The sequence below is a fragment of the Neoarius graeffei genome, chromosome 10 (assembly GCF_027579695.1).
Source record: "Neoarius graeffei isolate fNeoGra1 chromosome 10, fNeoGra1.pri, whole genome shotgun sequence".
Classification (NCBI taxonomy): domain Eukaryota; kingdom Metazoa; phylum Chordata; class Actinopteri; order Siluriformes; family Ariidae; genus Neoarius; species Neoarius graeffei.
This window is the reverse complement of record NC_083578.1, coordinates 90,188,909-90,211,456: the sequence shown is the minus strand read 5'-3', so window position 1 is coordinate 90,211,456 and position 22,548 is coordinate 90,188,909. Positions and strand designations below refer to the sequence as shown.

Here is a 22,548-nt window from a genome sequence, read left to right as displayed (position 1 = left end):
TCTGATTGGCTACTCTACTACTAGGATATCAGCTCATATACTGTGAGTAGAGAAAAACAAAATGGCGGAGGATGTTGCTGAACCAACCGAGGACGAAATAAAAACTCTACTCAAAAACAAAACCCCAAAAAATACAAAAAAAAAAAGCAACAAAATATTGAATAAAAAGTATTTGATGTTAAGAACGTATCTTTTTTTACTTTTTATTTTTCAAGAATTATTATTATCATCGCATTTTTCACAAATTGTTCCTGTCATTTCGCCGGTTTGTTTACATTCTAAGCGGAAATTATTTTGTCAGACATTTTGTATAAAAAGTTATTTATTGAATTTGAAATTTTTTAAAAAATGCTCTGTTTCTCAAAATCCAGTGAATGCGAATAGAATAAAAGAGTTATTCCACTCATTTGTGTCGTATATGAGCTGAAAGCCGACAAGACTCAATTTTGTGCAATAATGGAAATATATACAGTGCAATGCAATAATGAGTACACCCCCCCTGAAAAACGACATTTTTCACAGTATTAAAATGAACACAAACAATATGTCCCAAACAGTTCCTTGATGTTTATTGCACTATGTTCTTACATTATAACTCAAGCAGAAAGGCGAAAAGATGCCTTAAATTACATATTTTTCTGTTTCCGTGAAAGTGGGGTGGAGCAAAAGTGAGTACACCCCACAACAAACTCAATTACATCCAGTACATTTAGTACTTTGTATGGCCTCCATTATTTGCAATGACAGCCCCAAGTCTCCTTGGCATGGAGTGCACAAGTTGACAACATTTGGCTACATCAATCTTTTTCCATTCTTCAAGGATGACATCTTTCAGAGCCTGGATGTTGGATGGAGAGTGATGCTCAACCTGCCTCTTCAGTATTCCCCAAAGATGCTCTATAGGGTTCAGATCAGGTGACATACTTGGCCATGGAATCACTCTCACCCTGTTCGTCTTCAGAAAGTCAGCAGTGGCCGCAATGTGTGTTTTGGGTCATTGTCATGTTGAAAAATGGCACGACGACCAACGGCCCGAAGTGATGGAAGCATCTTAGCTTTCAGTATAGAGCAGTACATTTGAGAATTCATGATGCCATCAATGAAATGCAGTTTTCCAACACCCGCAGCACTCATGCAACCCCACATAAGAACACTACCCCCTCCATGTTTCACTGTGGGCACCATGCATTTTTCCTTGTACTCCTCACCCTTGCGACGCCAGACTGTTTTGAAGCCATCAGTTCCAAAAGATTGATTTTGGTCTCATCACTCCAGAGTATAGAGTCCCAGTAGCCTTCATCCTTTTCAGCATGTGCCCTGGCGAACTCTAGACGGGCTTTTTTGTGACTGGGCTTTAGGAGAGGCTTCCTTCGGGGACGACACCCATGCATGCCATTCCGCTGCACTGTACGGCATATTGTGTCACGTGACGCATTCACTCCAACTTCAGTCTCTACCTCCTTAGATACCTGTTGTGCACTTGCATGCCGATTTTCCTCAACTTTTCTCATTACAAGCCGTTCCTGCCTGGGTGTTAATTTTCTTGGCCGGCCTGTACGTCTCTGTACTTTGGCTGCAGTTCCATCTGTCTTGAATTTTTGGATCACTTTTGCAACCGTGTTCTTACTGATAAGTAAGGCTTTACTGATCTTCTTGTAGCCCTCACCTCTCTTGTGTAAAGCAATAATCCGCTTTCTCAGATCCAGAGACATTTCCTGGCCATGAGGTGCCATTGCTGACAGCAGGAAATGGGAAAGGGTGGTTTGCTTTAGGTAACAGCCTTTTGTAGCCAACTGCCTAATTAACACCTGTGTAATGACTAATTAGACTCACCTGTGGTTAATTGTTTGTTCAGGTCCACATTGGTAGCCTAAAAAGTTGCTTTACTCAGAGCCCTTCAGTGGGGTGTACTCATTTCTGCACCACACAGATTTCACTAAAACTGAAATAAAAATCATTTAAGTTATATTATTAGCCTTTGTTTTGAGTTCAAAAGCTCAACAGAACCTGTGTTTAACTTAGTCTGGGAACATTTTGGAAATATATCTTTGTGTTCCTTGTCATATTGTGTGAAATGTTACTTTTCAAAGAGGGTGTACTCATTATTGCATTGCACTGTAACTATTCATCTGAAAACATAAATGATTAATTATATGTTTTTAAAGTTAAGGTATACTGTAGGTGCGTTTATTTCTATAGGAACTGTACAAAATGACTTCAGATAAAACTAAAAAATATGATTTGCATGTTTACAGTTGCAGTCAAAAGTCTGGACACACCTTCGAACTCAATTCACTGTTTTCTGAATGATTTTTATGAATGAAAAGTCACTTCATGTCTTAAAGTAATGGACGTCGCTTCTCTTTACTCAATTATTCGGTTCTTGATACAGTTGTTATATACATCTTGTGATGCAGAATCTTGGACACATCAGTGATAGTACCTGGGGTCACGGGGGGTTTTCGGGTCTTTCAACTTCAGACCCCCTCACCCAGGCGACCCGACCAGGAGTGATCAGTTCCCGGCCTGTGTCCAAGAAGCACTCATCCACGCCTTGTCCCTCTGTATCCACAGCCATCGCGATGCTTTCTCAGCAGCCTCTGAAGCTGAGCAGATGGATCTCCTCTTGCGTGCCCCTGTGATGCCTAGGAGACTGTAGGCCCTGCAGAGTGATTTCCCTGCAAAGCCCCTTCCCCCGACCTCAATGGGCAAGCATCTTGCACGCCACCCCCTATTGCGGCAGTCCTCCACCAGCTTGGCATACTTCTCCCTCTTCCTCCCGCTGGCTTCCTCCATTCTCTCCTCCCAGGGCACCATCAGCTCCAACATGATGACCTGCTTGGAAGACTCTGAGTGTAGGACGATGTCTGGTCTCAGGCTAGTTTCCATGATGTTTTCAGGGAACTTTAGCTGTTTTCCTAGGTCCACCCTTAGCTGCCAGTCCTTCGCTGTTCCCAGAAGTCCTGTTTGGGCCTTTGGTTGGGGAGGAGGTTGTTCCCCAGCTCTTACGAATGTTATTCCATGCCTCAGTGGTTGCAAGCGCTTGCTGTGGTCAATGGCAGAGTGGATGGACTCAGCAACTGCCTTCGTGGCACCAGCGATAGCGACCATCTCCAAGTGCTTTAGGACAGCTGCTGAGGATGTGCTCCAGAGTTCCCCTTCCCTGGCACAAGGTACATGATGGAGTTTCACCCTTGCCCCAAAGGAAGAGGTTTGACGGGCTGGGCAGGACATCGTAGACAGACTGGATGAGGAATTTTATGCGGAGCGGTTCAGCCCTCCACAACTCCGGCCACGAGATCTTCCTGTCCATGGCTTCCTCCCATCTAGTCCATGCACCTTGCTGCCTTAGCCCCACCCACTGGCTTGCACGCTGCTCTTCGACTCCAGCCCGCACCTCGAGTTGGACCCGGTCCCGCCTTTCCTTGCCCTTAAGCCTGCTGAGGTGAGTTGTTGGTATGGTTCCCAGTCCTGCCCGACCAGTCGCCACAGATCCCACAATCTCTTTGTGGAACAGCCGAGCTTCTGCCTGGTCCACCGCCTCTTGCGCCTTCCACCTTCTGCCTGTCCTCACCTTGATGCCAGCTTGAGCAACCTTTGGATCCTTAGATTCCCTATACTGGAGAACCTCCCTTGCTCTGGCAACCATGAACTCCTCAGTAAGGCTGTTGATTGGTAGGGTCAGTTATTTGGTTCTTGATATAATACTGTATGGATTACTGCAGTCATGCAGGGCTATTTATTTATAGTATTTTTATTATTTACTATTTACTGTTTGATTTCAAACGCATTAAGAAGACAAGAAACCCCTCCACTAATGACCTTTTGATGAGACACAGCTGTTAATTGAAAAGCGTTCCAGGTGACTCCCTCATGAAGCTGGTTAAGAGAATGACAATAGTGTGGAAAGAGTAATCAAGGGAAACGCTGGATACGCTGAAGAATCTAAAATAGAATATCAAACAATTTGTTTGTTTGTTTTTTAAAACACTTTTTTGTTTACCACATAATTCCAGATATGTTCCAGATGTTATTCTATCGTTCCGATGTCTTCAGTTTTGTTCTACACTGTAGAAAACAAACAGTCACAACACTTATTTTGAAAAACCTATGAATGAGTAGAGTAGGGGTGTACAAACTTTTGACTGGTACTGTACATCATTAATTTACGTATACAGCTGAAGCTTTTTTTAATTAAATAACTGAAAGCCTTTGTCTGTTTGATGCACCGTTGCTGCTCTGCTCGACTCTGCTTGGGTCCGCTGATTGTTGGGATTTGTGGAGAGCCAGACGTGTCCATGTGATTCCAATAGGAGTGGAAACGATGTAACGTCACTCAAAACATGGTTAAAGGATCCACTTTCCGTCTGTACGTTTCTTTTTCAGTTGCGGTTTATCACCTGTTATAAACACTGATTCTGATTTATCAGCAATTAGCTCATAATGGCCAATAATATCAGAACGCCGATTTATCGGTCCGGCCCTAATTGAAAATATTTTGATAAATTTTCCTTTTACAAATCACTTCCTCACAGAAACTATGAGCTAGTTTTACACAATATGACTATTTTCACATCTTTTTTTTCTAAATTAAAACTTAAAAAAACAAACTTCAGTTGAAACTTTTTGTTGGACAAAATTTCATAGCATCACTAATTAATTCAATTAATATACAAAGTATTATTGATGACAGACCTGTGTGTGTGTGTGTGTGTGTGCATGCGTACCACAATGCGTCAGTAACATGAGCGCTGCTGCTGTCCGCTCCGATCGCTCGAACCCGACACAGGACACGTGTTACATTTCCGTCCACCACACCCGTCACCTGTACAACACACACACACACACACACACACACACACACACACACACACACACACACACACACACACGTCTCCGTCTCGGTACAGGAACAGGGACTAGTTTTACTTCATCATGTATCAGACATGAACACAAACAGTATGGATTCTATTTTTTATTTCATACAAAGTTTTATTCTAGATTTTTTTATTTGATGACGTCTCCATTATTGAGTCAGTACAAACAACAAACATTAGATTTCCAGGACAAAATTATTCTTAAAAAAAATATATATATGTTTATACATCAGTAAAGAAAGCAGCAAATTACATCAGAGACCAAAAACATAACGAACACTGTTGGGTTTCACTGCAAAAATAAGCAGCCAGTGACAGTCAAAGGGTCCAGAAGAACCGAGTCTGGTTCTGAACAAAGCTCAATAAAACCTACAGCTTGTTTCATTATAGAACTGAAGACGTATAAGAAAAGCCGAGACTGCTGTTGTAGGAAAAAAGGTAAAAACAGTCGTCACACCAAATACCGACTCTGTTGAGTTTATTACGGTTTCTGTGCGCTGTAGGAACGGTTCAGTTCATCACTTCTGTGTGTGCCGAAGAATTACTGGGTTCACGATTCAATTTTCTCACAATGGATTTGAAAAATAAAATTAAAGACAATTTTATTACCGAAAAAAGAGCAACATTTTCCTTTTGTTAAATTATTATTATGGAAAAAATAATAACTAATTTTCTTAAGAATCAACAATAATTATTTACACACATTTGTAAAGTTTGTAGTCAAATATAATCACCTATTAATTAAAACATTCCTTTTATTAAAAATGAAAATTTAATAATTATTCTATCCACATCGTGCGCTCTGATTGGCTACTCTACTACTAGGATATCAGCTCATATACCATGAGTAGAGAAAAACAAAATGGCAGCGCGTGTTGCTGAACCAATAGAGGGCGAAATAAAAACTACTCGAAAACAAAACCCCCAAAATTATCACGTTTTTAAAATTAACAGAAATAGCTAAAAGAATATAGTTTCTGTTTTCTATTTTCCCCCCAATATTTCCTGTTCCACACTCCAGCCCAGTCGGTGGCGGTAATGCACTTTTAACTTAACCAACAAAAAGCCTTAAAGAAGAAGAAACCCCCCCAAAACACACATACATATACACACACACACATATATATATATATATATATATATATATATATATATATATATATATATATATATATATATCCTTCTCACCCCCGGCGGGGGGGTGGTATCCATGTCATCCTCAAGCTCGGGTCCTCTACCAGAGGCCTGGGAGTTTGAGGGTTCTGCGCAGTATCTTCGATGTTCCTAGGACTGCGCTCTTCTGGACTGAGGCTTCAGATGTTGTTCCTGGGATTTGCTGGAGCCACTCTCCCAGTTTGGGGGTTACTGCCTCAAGTGCCCCCACTACCACGGGGACCACGCAACCCTTGACCTTCCACATCCGTTCCAGCTGCTCTTTCAACCCTTGATACTTCTCAAGTTTCTCATGTTCCTTCTTCCTGATGTTGGCGTCAGCTGGGATCGCCACATCTATCACCACCATCCTCTTCTGCTCTTTGTCCACCACCACTATGTCCGGTTGGTTAGCCAGGATCTGTTTGTCAGTCTGGAAGCTGAAGTCCCACAGAACCTTGGCCCTGTTGTTCTCAGCCACCTTCTGTGGTATGGCCCATTGGGACTTGGGTACTTCTATTCCATACTGGTTGCAGATGTTCCTGTATACTATCCCAGCCACTTGGTTGTGCCTCTCCATGTACGCTGATCCAGCTAGCATCTTACACCCTGCTACTATGTGCTGGACTGTTTCAGGGGCTTCTTTGCACAGTCTGCATCTTGGGTCTGATCTACTCTGGTAGATCCTGGCCTCTATGGCTCTTGTGCTTATGGCCTGTTCTTGTGCTGCCATGATTAGTGCCTCTGTGCTGTCTGTCAGTCCTGCATTATCCAGCCACTGGTAGGATTTCTTGATATCAGCCACTTCCTCTATCTGACGGTGGTACATGCCATGTAGGGGTTTGTCTCTCCAGGTTGTCTGTTCCTCCTCCTCCTCTGCACTCTCATCAGGGTTCTGCTGCCTGAGACATTCACTTAGCAGTTCATCCTTTGGGGCCATCTTTCTGATGTATTCTCGGATTTTCGATGTTTCATCCTGGACCGTGGTCTTGACGCTCACTAGCCCTCGGCCTCCCTCTTTCCGCTTAGTGTATAGTCTCAGGGTGCTGGACTTGGGGTGGAACCCTCCATGCATGGTGAGGAGCTTTCTAGTCTTGATATCTGTGGCTTCTATCTCCTCCTTTGGCCAGTTTATGATACCAGCGGGGTATCTGATGACTGGTAGTGCGTACATGTTGATGGCTCGGACCTTGTTTTTACCATTCAGCTGACTTTTCAGGACCTGCCTTACTCTCTGGAGGTATTTGGCTGTGGTTGACTTCCTTGTGGCCTCTTCATGGTTTCCATTAGCCTGTGGGATGCCAAGGTACTTGTAGCTGTCTTGGATATCACCTATGTTGCCCTCTGGTAGGTCAATCCCTTCAGTCCGGATCATCTTGCCTCTCTTTGAGACCATCCGGCCACACTTGTCCAATCCGAATGACATCCCTATGTCATCGCTGTAGATCCGGGTGGTGTGGATCAGCGAGTCTATTTCTCGCTCATTCCTGGCATACAGCTTGATGTCATCCATGTAGAGCAGGTGGCTGATTGTTGCCCTACTACGGAATCGGTACCCGTAGCCGCTCTTCGTGATGATCTGACTGAGGGGGTTCAGGCCTATGCAGAACAGCAGTGGTGATAGCGCATCTCCTTGGTATATGCCGCACTTGATGTTGACTTGGGCAATGGGTTTTGAGTTGGCCTCTAGGGTTGTCTTCCACATTTCCATTGAGTTCTGTATGAAGGTCCTTAGGTTCCTGTTGATCTTATACAGTTCCAGACATTCCAGTATCCATGTGTGTGGCATTGAGTCGTAGGCTTTCTTGTAGTCAATCCAGGCAGTGCACAGGTTGGTCTGTCTCTTCTTACAGTCTCGGGCGACTGTTCTATCGGCCAGTAGCTGGTGCTTGGCTCCTCTGGTGTTACTGCCAATTCCTTTCTGTGCCTCGCTCATGTATTGAGCCACATGCTTACTCATTTTTGCCGCAATGATGCCTGACAGGGCCTTCCATGTTGTGCAGAGACAGGTAATTGGCCGGTAGTTGGATGGGATGGGTCCCTTCTGGGGGTCCTTCATGATTAGGACTGTCCTGCCTTGGGTTAGCCATTCTGGGTGGGTTCCATCCCTCAGCAGCTGGTTCATCTGTGCTGCTAGGCGTTCATGGAGTGCAGTTAGCTTCTTCAGCCAGTACGTATGGATCATATCGGGGCCTGGTGCTGTCCAGCTCTTCATCTTTGACACTCTTTCTTGGATGTCTGCCATTGAGATGGTTACTGGTTCTTGTTCTGGGAGGTTGCTGTGGTCAGCTCTTAGGTCCACTAACCATTGGGCATCGGTGTTGTGTGATGCCTTTCTTTCCCATATGTCTTTCCAGTATTTTTCCACCTCAGCTCTTGGTGGGTCTGACCGGTTGTTGTTCCCCTGCCATTGAGAGTACACCTTGGCTGGTTCAGTGGAGAACAGCTTGTTTATTCTCCTGGCCTCTCCTTCCTTGGTGTATCTCCTCAACCGGGTGGCCAGAGCTGTTAGTCGCTGTTTGGCAGTTTCGAGTGCCTCTGGTATGGAGAGTGAGTTGTACTTCCTGGGCGCCCCTTTATTCACCATGTTCCCTTTCTGTAGTTCAGCTAGCTGGCTAACTTCTCTCCTTGCTGCCTTTATCTTGGCCTCTAATCGTCTCTTCCATGGTGGATACTGTTTGTTATGTCCCGAGCCCACCTTGTGTCCAAGCATCTCCATGATTACTGTTGCTGTACTGTGTATCAGCTTGTTGGTCTCAGTGATGGTTCTTGTGGAGATTGTCTTCAGAGCAGCATTCACATCTACTAGTAGATCTTCTGAAGGTACTTGGCAACTCAGCTTCGGTATTTGTCGGGGGCTCCAGGTTTCCAGTTGGGTCACGATCTTCCTTCTCAGGTCAGCAGCTCTTGTGTTGAGGCTGTTAGCTGTTGGGGCTTGGTACCCAATCTCTGGTTGTGGGGATGATGACATCTCCCCGCTGACCTGTCTTCCTGGCTCCCCCTTGCCGTAGCATCGTTGTTGTATTTCATTAATCTCTAGTTGTGATAGCAGATTTCGATTATGGATGTTGGAACACTGGGCTAATAGCTGTTTCTTTGTTAGCCTTGATTGTGGGTTTCGAAGTATCCAATGGTCCCCTCTCTCTGGGATTGCTTGTATAGTAGCATTCCAGCAAATCCATATTTTCTGTCCTCGTCCATCGATGTCTTGTTCCAGTAGCCCATTTCTCATCAGTTTGCCCTGGTTCCCTAGCAACTGACGCAGACCTTGTTGACCCGGGCGACGTCTGAGCCGGTATGACTCTATCAGTTATGTTTTCACTCATTCCTGAGGTAGGCTGATATATCATGAGGGGTTTTTGCCTAAGGACCCTTACTGGATGATGTTTTGCCCCGACCGGGATTCGAACCCCGATCTCCTGCGTCGTAGTCAGTGAGCATTACCACTGTACTATCCAGCTGATATACACACACTATATATATATATATATATATATATATATATATACACAGTGCAATGCAATAATGAGTACACCCTCTTTGAAAAGTAACATTTCACACAATATGACAAGGAACACAAAGATATATTTCCAAAATGTTCCCAGACTAAGTTAAACACAGGTTCTGTTGAGCTTTTGAACTCAAAACAAAGGCTAATAATATAACTTAAATGATTTTTATTTCAGTTTTAGTGAAATCTGTGTGGTGCAGAAATGAGTACACCCCACTGAAGGGCTCTGAGTAAAGCAACTTTTTAGGCTACCAATGTGGACCTGAACAAACAATTAACCATGGGTGAGTCTAATTAGTCATTACACAGGTGTTAATTAGGCAGTTGGCTACAAAAGGCTGTTACCTAAAGCAAACCACCCTTTCCCATTTCCTGCTGTCAGCAATGGCACCTCATGGCCAGGAAATGTCTCTGGATCTGAGAAAGCGGATTATTGCTTTACACAAGAGAGGTGAGGGCTACAAGAAGATCAGTAAAGCCTTACTTATCAGTAAGAACACGGTTGCAAAAGTGATCCAAAAATTCAAGACAGATGGAACTGCAGCCAAAGTACAGAGACGTACAGGCCGGCCAAGAAAATTAACACCCAGGCAGGAACGGCTTGTAATGAGAAAAGTTGAGGAAAATCGGCATGCAAGTGCACAACAGGTATCTAAGGAGGTAGAGACTGAAATTGGAGTGAATGCGTCACGTGACGCAATATGCCGTACAGTGCAGCGGAATGGCATGCATGGGTGTCGTCCCCGAAGGAAGCCTCTCCTAAAGCCCAGTCACAAAAAAGCCTGTCTAGAGTTCGCCAGGGCACATGCTGAAAAGGATGAAGGCTACTGGGACTCTATACTCTGGAGTGATGAGACCAAAATCAATCTTTTTGGAACTGATGGCTTCAAAACAGTCTGGCGTCGCAAGGGTGAGGAGTACAAGGAAAAATGCATGGTGCCCACAGTGAAACATGGAGGGGGTAGTGTTCTTATGTGGGGTTGCATGAGTGCTGCGGGTGTCGGAGAACTGCATTTCATTGATGGCATCATGAATTCTCAAATGTACTGCTCTATACTGAAAGCTAAGATGCTTCCATCACTTCGGGCTGTTGGTCGTCGTGCCATTTTTCAACATGACAATGACCCAAAACACACATCTAAGGCCACTGCTGACTTTCTGAAGAGGAACAGGGTGAGAGTGATTCCATGGCCAAGTATGTCACCTGATCTGAACCCTATAGAGCATCTTTGGGGAATACTGAAGAGGCAGGTTGAGCATCACTCTCCATCCAACATCCAGGCTCTGAAAGATGTCATCCTTGAAGAATGGAAAAAGATTGATGTAGCCAAATGTTGTCAACGTGTGCACTCCATGCCAAGGAGACTTGGGGCTGTCATTGCAAATAATGGAGGCCATACAAAGTACTAAATGTACTGGATGTAATTGAGTTTGTTGTGGGGTGTACTCACTTTTGCTCCACCCCACTTTCACAGAAACAGAAAAATATGTAATTTAAGGCATCTTTTCACCTTTCTGCTTGAGTTATAATGTAGGAACATTAGTGCAATAAACATCATCAAGGAACTGTTTGGGACATATTGTTTGTGTTCATTTTAATACTGTGAAAAATATCGTTTTTCGGGGGGGGTGTACTCATTATTGCATTGCACTGTGTGTGTGTATATATATATAATTTCCAAGAATTATCTCCACATTTTTCACAAATTGCTCCCGTCATTTCACCGGTTTGTTTACATTCTAAGCAGAAATGATTTTGTCGGCTGTTTTGTATAAAAAGTTTTTATTTATTGAATTTGCAAAAACTAAAAATGCTCAGTTTCTCAAAATCCAGTGACTGTAGATAGAATAAAAGTTATTCCACTCAATCTCATCAAACACGGCTTATAGACAACTCTGTGCTACGCGCCTCGTCGGCTATCAGCTCATGTACGGCTCGATTTCGTGGAATAACTTAAATATTCCTTTTTTTTAATAAACCTTTATGAACATTTGTTCTGCCTCCATTTGCTTCGCTTTTCTTTCTTTCAGCAGTCTTTAAAAAGAGAGCTGATTTTTTTAAGTAAATCTATTTGTACACAATCACACAGCAGCTCTTTCACATTTTACATCTGGTTTTTTTTTTGTGTGTGTTTTTGCAGCATTAGAGCTGTGTTCCTTCCGCTTAGGGTGAAGTCACGTGTATTCCTGCTACTGTATGTTATTATAGATAGTAAACTCCGCAATTACGCAGACTGATAATAATCAGCTTTTATTTTTTTTTTTAACTGATTCAAATTATCATAACTTTGTATCGTGGTTTATCGTCATATGCTTACACGCTACTGTATTTTGTGCATGTTTGTGCACGTTTATTAGAACACGCACTATTAAAAATTATTTTTAAACCACAAAGGGCAAAATTCCTAATCACTCCTGACAGATGAGATTTAAAACTTTTTTTTTTTTTGTGTGTGTGTGTGTGTGTGTGTGTGTGTGTTCACCTGTCCCTGTGCAATGGAGCTCACGGCTCCAGCTGTGTATCGTCCGACTCCAGGAAGCTGCTTCAGAAGTTCTTCTGCACTTTTTGGCATCTCACCACTGAGATCACGCACCACCTACAACACACACACACACACAGGAATCAATCCGTGCATGCTGTATAATCTGATACACGTTAAACAGTCAATTAATAGTCTTTAAGACCTTCTGAGCTCCTTCGTGCAGTCGCCGTCCTCGTGAGTAATATCCCAGTCCCGACCACATCTGATTCACCTCCTGACGAGAAAAAATAAACCATGCTGTTATTTATGGGCGTGGCCTGTCCAGTGTGTAAATTAGTTCCATTCACAAGAGATAAAAGCCAAAACATGTTGCTTGTACATCACACTCCACAGTTCATACACATCACTTTTACAATAAGATTTGATCAGGCGTTATTCTTCCCCACAGCGTCTCTGTACAGAAACAGTGCAGAGGAAGTGACGCTGTGAGCAGGGAGCTGAAGGAACACGGCACTACATGGGGCGGGGCACTGGGTGTGGTCTGAGGAACTGTGAGGAGTCAAGAGAATGGTTTAGAGCTGAAGATATCAAACATGGAGAGAGAGAGAGAGAGAGAGAGAGCGGGGGGGGGGGGGGGGGGGGGGGGGGGAGCTGCAAGAAAGGTGTGAGGTTTCCTGTGTGACTCTTACAGCTTTACTGACCTCTAATGACGCTGCTGCCAGTTTCTGCACCGTCGGCCACCTCTGAGGGGGAGGGAGAGAGCGACGGGGGAGGGAGAGGGAGAAAGAGAGAGAGAGAGAGAGAGAGAGAGAGAGTGTGATGGGGAGGGGGGAGAAAGAGAGAAATTATTCCAATTAAACTAAAGTGTAATATTCAGTAATAAAGGATTTTGTCTCCTGCCTTCATCCAGCGGTTGTAGTAATCGATCACCGTCGCAACCTGAGTCTGCTGAAGCATCACCTCCGACACCCACACTGCAACACACACACACACCTCGTTATCCTCCGTCCCCTTACACACATCATCTATACTCAGTGGATTTGTTCACTACAGTTCTGTCTGTGTGTGTGTGTGTGTGTGTGTGTGTGTAGTTTAACTTTATTATTTTTATTTATTTAAACACGCTGCTGCTGAGATTCGATCCTGTCTCTCTGTGCTGCTGGATTTTCCCACCTGGGGTTAACAAAATTATATTTTCTCTCTCTCTCTCTCTCTCTTTTCCCCTTATTTCAGAGAAACACATTCTGCCCTGTATTTAAAAACGTTCTGCAGAAAAAATAATAAGTATTTGTATAAAGTATTAATATAAAATGCACGATGACATTAATACGGGTTATAGACGTATCGTTCCACAGTTAAGAATATATTTTTAAAAATCATAAAACAGGGTTCGTACACATTTTAACCAACAAATTTCCATGACTTTTCCATGAGTTGGCCACAAATTTCCATGACTACGCATAACCTCTAAAATGTCAATATTAGGTGTGCTGTATGTATACTTCTGACCCTGTTGATTTCAGAAAACCCAAAGAAAATTAAAACTTGTGCACCAAATTCTAGTGTTGTTTTTTATTAAAGCTGTATGTTGTACATTCTGCCACAGAAAAAGAACAGTTCAAAGAAATGACTGAAAGCCCAAATATTGCCGTGACATTCATATCCAAGACGACATTCATGTCACTGTATGTAAACTTCTGACCACAACTGTATATATCTGCCAAATATTATGTAAACCATAGTTAGTACAAAGTGTTTAATAGAAGCGACGATGCAACCAAAATGTGCACACCCTTAGAACAAAATTAAAAGGAATTTTCCACATTATAACCATTTAAGTTTATTTATTGAGTAACTCCAGTGAAGCTAATAGGAAAGGTGTGTTGCAGTAGGGCTTCACGAATGTGAACCGAGACATTTAATGGATTAATAGGGGTTTTCTTGAGTTACATTCTTTCTGCTTCTCTTATTTGGTGCTGCGTTCAGCTCATTCCTTCTCACTTATTCTGTCTGAGCTGAAGACTGGAGTCCATTGTTTGCGTTGTTATTCGATCAACACGTTCAAACATCAAATATGCAAACAATACCTCGCTCTGATCTTCTAAAAAAGAAAAATAAGAAAACTGATCGAGCCAAGACCACTACTAGATCATATTTTGTTACCCAATATAACAGTTGTGCCCAAAGAATGAAAAGAATAATCACATCTAATTGGAAAATAATGCAGAGTGATCCACTTTGGAGACGTGTCTTTTCAGATCCACCTATTACACTACGTTCACACTGCAGGCTGAAGTGACTCAAATCCGATTTTTTCGCCCATATGTGACCTGTATCCGATCTTTTATTGACAATATGAACGACACAGATCCGATTTTTTCAAATCCGACCCAGGCCGTTTGGATATGTGGTGCTAATTCCGATTCCTATCCGATCTTTTCATATGCGACTTCAGTCTGAACCGCCAGGTCGCATTCATCCGACTTACACGTCATCAACAAGCCACAAACGTCACTATTCTGCGCTGAAGTAGGCGGCGGGTCTCTCAAAAAAAATTACAACAACATGGCTTTGATGTTCCTTTGAACGGAGGTTGCAGTCACTACCCCGCAGAACGCCTGAGCCAAAACCCTTGCCCTCTTCCTTCTCAACCTCCTCCTTAACATCAGGCTATTGTGCATGTTCTGGCTCCGTCGCAACAACAACTGCATCATCGCCAGGTGGCTGGCTACTGTCATACACAGGAAACTTTAGGTTACTTCCGTAAACACTGGCCATGCTCACTGCGTGTGACGTCGTCGTATCCTGCAATGCGCATGCGGAACACTTTTAGGTCGCTTTTCGTTCATACTGAGGATCACATACAAGTCGCATATATTTGTTAATGTGAACGACCTCACAAAAAAAATCGGATTTCACAAAAAAATCGGAATTGAGCATTAAGCCTTGCAGTGTGAACGTAGTGTTATTGTATTCCAGAGAGCACCAACCATAAAAGATAAACTCGTAAGGAGCTATTTACCAGCTCCCAAACAAAAAACATGGTTACAGACAGAGCTAAGGGGAACTTATAAATGTGGTTCCTGTAAACACTGTGGAGGAGTTGTCCAAAGTAAATGTTTTCATGACCTGAGGACACAGAGAGAGTACAAGACAAATGGGTTTATTAATTGCAATTCAGAATATGTGGTGTATTGCCTGAGATGCCCATGTGGATGTTTTTATGTGGGTAGGACGAAAAGAAAATTAAAAGAGCGTTTTTATGAACATAAATATGCAATAAGAATTCAGAATGAGGATTATCCTATGGCCAAGCATTATAAAGATGCACATCAGTGACCCTTCAAGCCTGAAAATCCAAGGCATTGAAATTGTAAAAACATCAATCCGTGGAGGTGACAAACTGAAGTTACTATTACAACGGGAAACTTTTTGGATTTGGAAGTTAAAAGCAATGGAGTTTCCAGGCTTGAATGAGGAAATAGACTACACACCTTTTTTGTGATGGTTTTTGGCTTTGCATGGTTCTATCTGAAAGAAAAGATTTTTATATTTTTTTCTCTCTCTCTGTACCCTTTGTGCATGTATGTGGGTTGTGTATACTTGCAGTGACTGGAATATGTGTGTATTTTTGATGTTTTTGCAATATTTTGAATGATGGCTGTCTTGGATTGGGAGCCGTGTGAGAGGCGGGCCCAAGCCATTGATTGACAGTTTTTGATGGAAAACTTTTTAGTGCTGGGAGCTGTGTGAGGGGCGGACTCAGCAATGTGTAGAGCTTCAGGACTAATTATCCAATTGTCTTCACCTGTCCTTTTCTACATCTTGAACAAAGCTACCTTGTTCCTTTGTGATATTGCCCTGAAGAAGGCACCTATGCCGCTACGCGTGGGCTTTGTTTTTAATTTGTCCATGTAGGACTTGTCTAAAATATTAAAGACATTTTAATCTGGAGTGCCTTAGTCAGAGATTTTTTTCTCTTTTTTGGCTGTGGATCAAATATGCATGTTCGGAATAAACAGGATATAAATGTTATGGCTGCTTTCACAATCTCGCATTCTCGTTCTCTTCTTTACCTTGTTATGAAGCTAGTCCAAATGTGCAGAGATATGCACACTAGCGTTCACCGCACGCAAATCTTGTGGCTATCTGACTATCGGGAAACATGGCCTGGAACAACTGGGCTGTATCCTCACACGACTTGAAGGAGTAGTGAGCTTTGATTACCTTTAGCGCCCAGAATATCTCCGCAGTAAGCGAGTCATTTCTAGTCACAGCACTTGAAAGCGTTCCTTGTCTCAAAGACGAAGTGGCAGTAATGCAGGTAGATGTCGGCGTGGATGCGGGTGTCGTCGTGTGAGGTTGAAGAAAACTGGCGATTGAGTTTGCTTGGCGGGCAGCGACTACAGCTTGGTGCTTAGCGCCTTTGGCATGGCTAGTAAGAGCTGCTTCTCCCATGTTAGCCATGTCGAATATTTTACTGCACAAGACACATTTGGCTCTTCCAGGGTCCTCTACCCTCTCCAACCACGATTTGTATTTTTCGGCATGAAGCCAGACATTATTAAATGTACATTTCCCTGGCATTGTGTACTTTGTCTCTTGGCATAGTACAAGCCACGCGATCTGATCTAAAGACTGAGGGAAGTTTACACTGCATCTGGAGCGCAGGTGGCCAAGTGGTTAGAGCGCTTGACCGCTAAGCGAACGGTCCCTGGTTTGAGCCTCGGCTCGACGGGGGATCTGGGGCTCGCTCCCTGTCCACCCAGCAGTGAATGGGGACCTGGTGGAAACACTGGGGAAGTTAAAGGCGGCGAGGAAAGGAACTGGCCACCCTACCTCACTATGCCGATGGCCCAGGACAAGTGCGCTCTCTAACAGGCACTCCCCCAATGTACGAATCATATATAGGACTCCCCTTTGCTTACATTGCATCTAGGCAACGCACGTCACACGTGATATGAACAGTGGCCGGAGAGGGGGAAAAGCAGATCAGTAATGATCTCCGCACTGGACGGTTAATCAAATCAACACGCACGATTTTCTTATTATAAGTTGTTTACAATATACAATAACCAATTTTAAATCACACTGTCTGTTCACAAAGGAAGGCGGATAAATTCCATAACTTTTCCAGGGTGCTCGTGTTTCCAGGAGTGTACCAGTCCTGGAAAACGACATAAATCACATTCCATAACTTTTCCAGGTTTTCCATGACCGTACGAACCCTGATAAAACTCTCTCCAGCCTCACAAATCCACACAAAATAACTTTTATCCTTAGCGTTGCAACAGAACATCTGGAAAACTAACGAAAAAGATTAAACATCAGGTCATTTTATACACTGATGTTTATTTATGATTAATTTGTGAAGTATGATGTGTTTCAGAGTGTTTTATGTTTATATTAATAAAAGGTTTTAATCTTCACTGAGATCTCTCGCATTAATGTGTGAGGAAGAGAATAAGAGAGATTTTTCATTGCAGCGTTCTCACATTGCATCCATCACCACCACAAAACACCGAATCACTCACACTCACCTCCGTACGTCCTCACGTTCACATCCTTCTCTACTGCGGCCTCGAGGGACAAAGAGGAAATTGTTTACAAATCAGTGTAAAAAATAAACATCATCCTTATTTCACATCACGATGACATCATCATCAACATCAATATCATTCACTCATCAGTATCATCATTTCAGGTCAGTGATGTGTCAGGAGAAGGTTTATATCAGGGCCGGACGATACGACAAAAACATCACATCACGATATTCCTGTTCACAATCTCTATGACGATATTCAGGTTTCCTGTATAAGCAAAATAAATGTAAAAAGTGCATTCCTAAACAATAAACCCTAAAAATAATGTATTTGACGACACTTATTTAACGTGAATAAAAATAAATCAACACTGCAAACGAGGGAAGCTTTTGTAAAAAAAAACCCAAAATGAACAACAAAAAAAAAAACTTAAAAATAATTCAAAGATTATTCTTAAGACTAGAAAACTTTATCAAACATGCTTCCAGAGTTTTTAATTGTTTTTTTTTTTTTAATTATTTGTAAAAAATAAAGTACATCATATCATAATCCCTACGATATCTCAGAAAAGTATATTGTGATATTATTTATCGTGATAATGATTATATATCATCTCACCCGGCTCGGGTGTACAGGTGCTCATGTGGTACAATTTATAATACAGTAAAATTATAGATAATAATACAGTAATATATAAAATTATAGAATACTGTAGCCTACATATTTACACCTTTTTTTTTTATTTGCGAATGTGTTTTTTGTGTATTCGATTATGATTATGGATGCTGATGCTTTAACCGGTCATTAAAAACAATAAATGATTTAGATGTGAGTTTACCTGTGATTGGTCGAATCCTAAACGACTGCACAGGATGTATAGAGATCTTGCATGTGACGTCACAGCCGATCCAGATTGTAACAGACGCCATCTTGTCGGTCAAACGCCATATTTCCGCCTTCTACTTAATTCTGGTTCTACTTCTACCTTTTCTTCTGGAAAAACCTACTATATACAATTCTACTACAACGGCTGCGGCTACAAGCTCTCCCTACCTGTGCACGGTTTTTAAATGTTTTTTGTGTGTATTTTTGCGTGTTGTTCGTCTGTACCGGACTTCAATATCCATTACAACCGTATGGACTTACTGGACATTGGTTTCCAGCAGAAAATGACGGTTTGTAGCGATTTCCATCGCATGCACAACATTCCGGACGAGATAGCGAGACCAGCGGGGTCTCCGTGGATTGTTAACGGGTCTGGCAGGCGAAGGAGGCGGCGCCGGGAGAAGAAGCAAAAGCGAGGCTGCAGGCAGAGCCGGCCTGTTGACTAAGCTCAGAAAACAGCCACTTAAATCTCCACTGCTAAGCCTCTACCTCTCCAACGCCAGATCCATGGTAGATCGGATGACAAGACGGATGATTCGGAATTACAGCTGGAATTACCTTATTCTATAATCGGCTGGTCAGTGCTATACTAGATACTACTGATATATCTATTATCAGTACTAGTAATACTTAAGTGACTTACCCGTCCAATGAGGATTGTTATTTTCTTGTTTACAAGATGCCACATCTGAGGGCGGCTGACAAATCCTGAATTTCTGTAAAGATAACTGTCCAGAGATTTATAAGCACGCAGTGCTTCACCACTGAACAGCGAGGGAAAGTTAATGAGGTAATTATACACGTCTGGGTATTCCACCTCTGGCAGTTCAATATCCACTGACACGGTCGTGAAAACTACGTCCAGTAATCGATAAGGGTCACTAATCTGTAGGTCGTTTATTTTAGACATATATCTAGTTATCTGTTCATTAGAAAAATGAGCCGTGTAGTCCGTCGGTTGAAATTGATCCATTCTGTACACGAGTGCCGCAGTATTCAGCGGTGTTTTTGACCGACAAGATGGCGGCTGTGTACTTTCCGGTCACGTGACTGCAAGACGTTATTTTATTACCTGGGTGGGTCAAGTCGGAAGGTAAAGCGTCCCAACATCAAAGGCAGAAACTGATACCAACGTAAATAAATACTGGAGGATTCTAAGATTCCAGGTTCAGTTATAAGGTTTATAATTTAGTGAATACTGCATTTAGCTACGAGTGAGCCGTCTTATTGGTGCCCGTCAGTGCAGCTTTTTGTCTTCCTGAAAATAAAGGAAAAAAAAACCCCACAAACACCATCAAACTCCTGAAGAAGATCTGATTAGCGTGATGATTTACCAGCGTACGCCACGGCAGCTCTCTCTTCGTCTGATCGTACCAGGACAGCAGGCGAGATCGGAACAGTTCAAGCTCCGCTGTGTCATGAAAGCAGTGATACGGCGACTCGGACGGCTCTTCTACAGGATTAAACACAAACGTACATTACTATTAGAACTAACCCCTAAAAATCACTCAACTTTCCTTAACGAGGTGCTTTTGTTCTATACAGATTATAGAGCACTATAGTGTAAGTAAGGAAGAAAACACTCAGTGTTGTGTTGTTTTAGGAAAATAACCAACAATAGAGCAGAGTAGAGTAGCGAAGTGGGGTCACTTCAGTGATTCTAAACAGTTTATTTTATCCATTTAAAGTCACCTTTCCAAAACAAGTCCGTTCCTGTCCTTACTTACATTATAGCAGCTACAAACATGCGTCCCCTCACCAGCCTGCTTTTACTCAATAAATCAATGAATGAATGAATGAATGAATGCAGAACTTGTCACTGCAAAGAAGTGTAAACCCCTCTGTCCTGAAGACGTCATAAAATGTAAACTTACAGCTTCACCTCTGACACTGGAGACTCCTTCCAGAAATGTTACAGAAACACACTTCATTACATGAATAGCATTTAGCAGATGCTTTTATTCAGAGTGATCTACAAACACAGCCAGAGCAGCCTGGGGAGCAGCGGGGGATCAGGTGCCTTGCTCAAGGGCATTTCAGCCATTCCTGCTGGCCCAGGGAACTGAACCAGCAACCTTTTGGACCCAAAGCTACTTCTCTAACCATGAGGCCATGGCTCCCCATTTCTCCTCACAGAAAGCAGCAGTGGCATCAAGGGTCCTGTGTTCTTGTTGAATCTTCTCGGTTAACTTCCCTGATTATTCTGGTTAATATAAAGTCCAGTAGAACAAAACAACTCAAATATAAAATGTTGTGAAAAGTCAGGCTGCACTGAGCTGAACATCTGCTGAAGCTCTCCTCACCTTCCCTCCCTGCAGACTTCAGTCTCCTGCTACAGCTCTTCCCTGTTTGTGTTTTATTCCTCACTGCAGAGCTCATCATTTTCAATTTAATCACCAAAACCTAAACACTGATCTCTCACATCACTGCTGCGACCTCCAGCTCAGCGCGGCTGCGTGTTGTTTATCTGCAGAGTCTCACAGTGACAGGAAACTTCCCGCCAGGAGAGAGACGCGCTGTGACGTCATCACTGATAGCCGGAAGTAAATTCATAATAAGTTAGCTACACTGTTTAACGTTACACCATTTCGGCTTGTAGAGTGTAATGATATAATTTTACACAATTACATTTATTTCTATTTTATTATACGTTATTTATTTATTTAATTATTTTTTCCCCAAACTTCTCATCCACACAGATAATACAGACCAATCAGAACCCGCCCTCGCATCCGGGCACTTCAGCAGGTCGCCGTGATGAAGCCGGCTCGTCCTTTTCCGCCATCTTGTGGTGTCATGGCGGAGTGAACAAAAATAAATTATATTTTCTTTAAAAAATTTTTATTAATAAATAAATTATATATATATATATATATATATATATATATATATATATATATATATATATATATATATATAATTTTTTAAAATAAAAAAGTATATATAATAAACACTGTGACCCAAAGTGTGTTAGTGTTAATCTTATGCAACAAAATTAATTCAAAAATCGATCAAAATGGAGAGTGATTTTTTTAAAATTAATTTTGGAGAAAGAGTGCAGCAGATTAATGGGACAAAATGGGATGAATGATTGAGTGTTGTGTAACTCATCCATCAGACAGTGAGGAAAGGAGCGAGAGGGTTCTGGATATTACAGTCATGACTTCAGGTCCAACTCAGCATTCTCACAGGCCTCTGTGTTCCTGAGGGGAATCCTGTGTTCTCACAGGCCTCTGTGTTCCTGAGGGGATCCTGTGTTCTCATAGGCCTCTGTGTTCCTGAGGGGAATCCTGTGTTCTCACAGGCCTCTGTGTTCCTGAGGGGATCCTGTGTTCTCACAGGCCTCTGTGTTCCTGAGGGGAATCCTGTGTTCTCACAGGCCTCTGTGTTCCTGAGGGGAATCCTGTGTTCTCACAGGCCTCTGTGTTCCTGAGGGGATCCTGTGTTCTCATAGGCCTCTGTGTTCCTGAGGGGAATCCTGTGTTCTCACAGGCCTCTGTGTTCCTGAGGGGAATCCTGTGTTCTCACAGGCCTCTGTGTTCCTGAGGGGAACCCTGTGTTCTCATAGGCCTCTGTGTTCCTGAGGGGAACCCTGTGTTCTCACAGGCCTCTGTGTTCCTGAGGGGATCCTGTGTTCTCATAGGCCTCTGTGTTCCTGAGGGGAATCCTGTGTTCTCACAGGCCTCTGTGTTCCTGAGGGGAATCCTGTGTTCTCACAGGCCTCTGTGTTCCTGAGGGGGAACCCTGGGTCCGTGCTCGACACAAACACGGCTGAGGGGCGTACAGCAGGGTTCTCCTGTGTGGAGAAAAGCAAAACTTTCTTTCTGTTGTTCTTTCTTTCTTTCTTTCTTTCTTTCTTTCTTTCTTTCTTTCTTTCTTTCTTTCTTTCTTTCTTTCTTTTTGTTTTATTTTCTTTCTTTTTTTCTTTGTCTTTTTAGTTCTTTCTTTCTTTCTGTTCGTTGTCTTTCTTTCTGTTGTTCTTTCTCTTTTTGTTTTCTTTCTTTCTGTTCTTTGTCTTTCTTTTTGTTTTGTTTTCTTTCTTTCGTTCTTTGTCTTTTTAGTTTTTTCTTTCTGTTGTTCTTTGTCTTTTTGTTTTA

At 42.6% G+C, this 22,548-nt stretch overlaps 1 protein-coding gene across 1 annotated transcript in view; it reads right to left on the bottom strand.

Moving 5' to 3' along the window:
- Window positions 1-22,548, bottom strand: part of LOC132893567 (uncharacterized) — a 58,580-nt gene that overhangs the window by 20,523 nt on the left and 15,509 nt on the right. The window contains exons 11-20 of the mRNA XM_060932760.1: window positions 21,980-22,118; window positions 21,641-21,854; window positions 20,755-20,854; window positions 19,786-19,904; window positions 17,564-17,603; window positions 12,924-12,997; window positions 12,725-12,766; window positions 12,226-12,297; window positions 12,024-12,137; window positions 4,728-4,825 (exon numbers count right to left, since the gene is read on the bottom strand). Coding sequence (XP_060788743.1) covers window positions 4,728-4,825; window positions 12,024-12,137; window positions 12,226-12,297; window positions 12,725-12,766; window positions 12,924-12,997; window positions 17,564-17,603; window positions 19,786-19,904; window positions 20,755-20,854; window positions 21,641-21,854; window positions 21,980-22,118 — 1,012 coding nt within the window. The remainder of the gene's footprint in view (window positions 1-4,727; window positions 4,826-12,023; window positions 12,138-12,225; window positions 12,298-12,724; window positions 12,767-12,923; window positions 12,998-17,563; window positions 17,604-19,785; window positions 19,905-20,754; window positions 20,855-21,640; window positions 21,855-21,979; window positions 22,119-22,548) is intronic.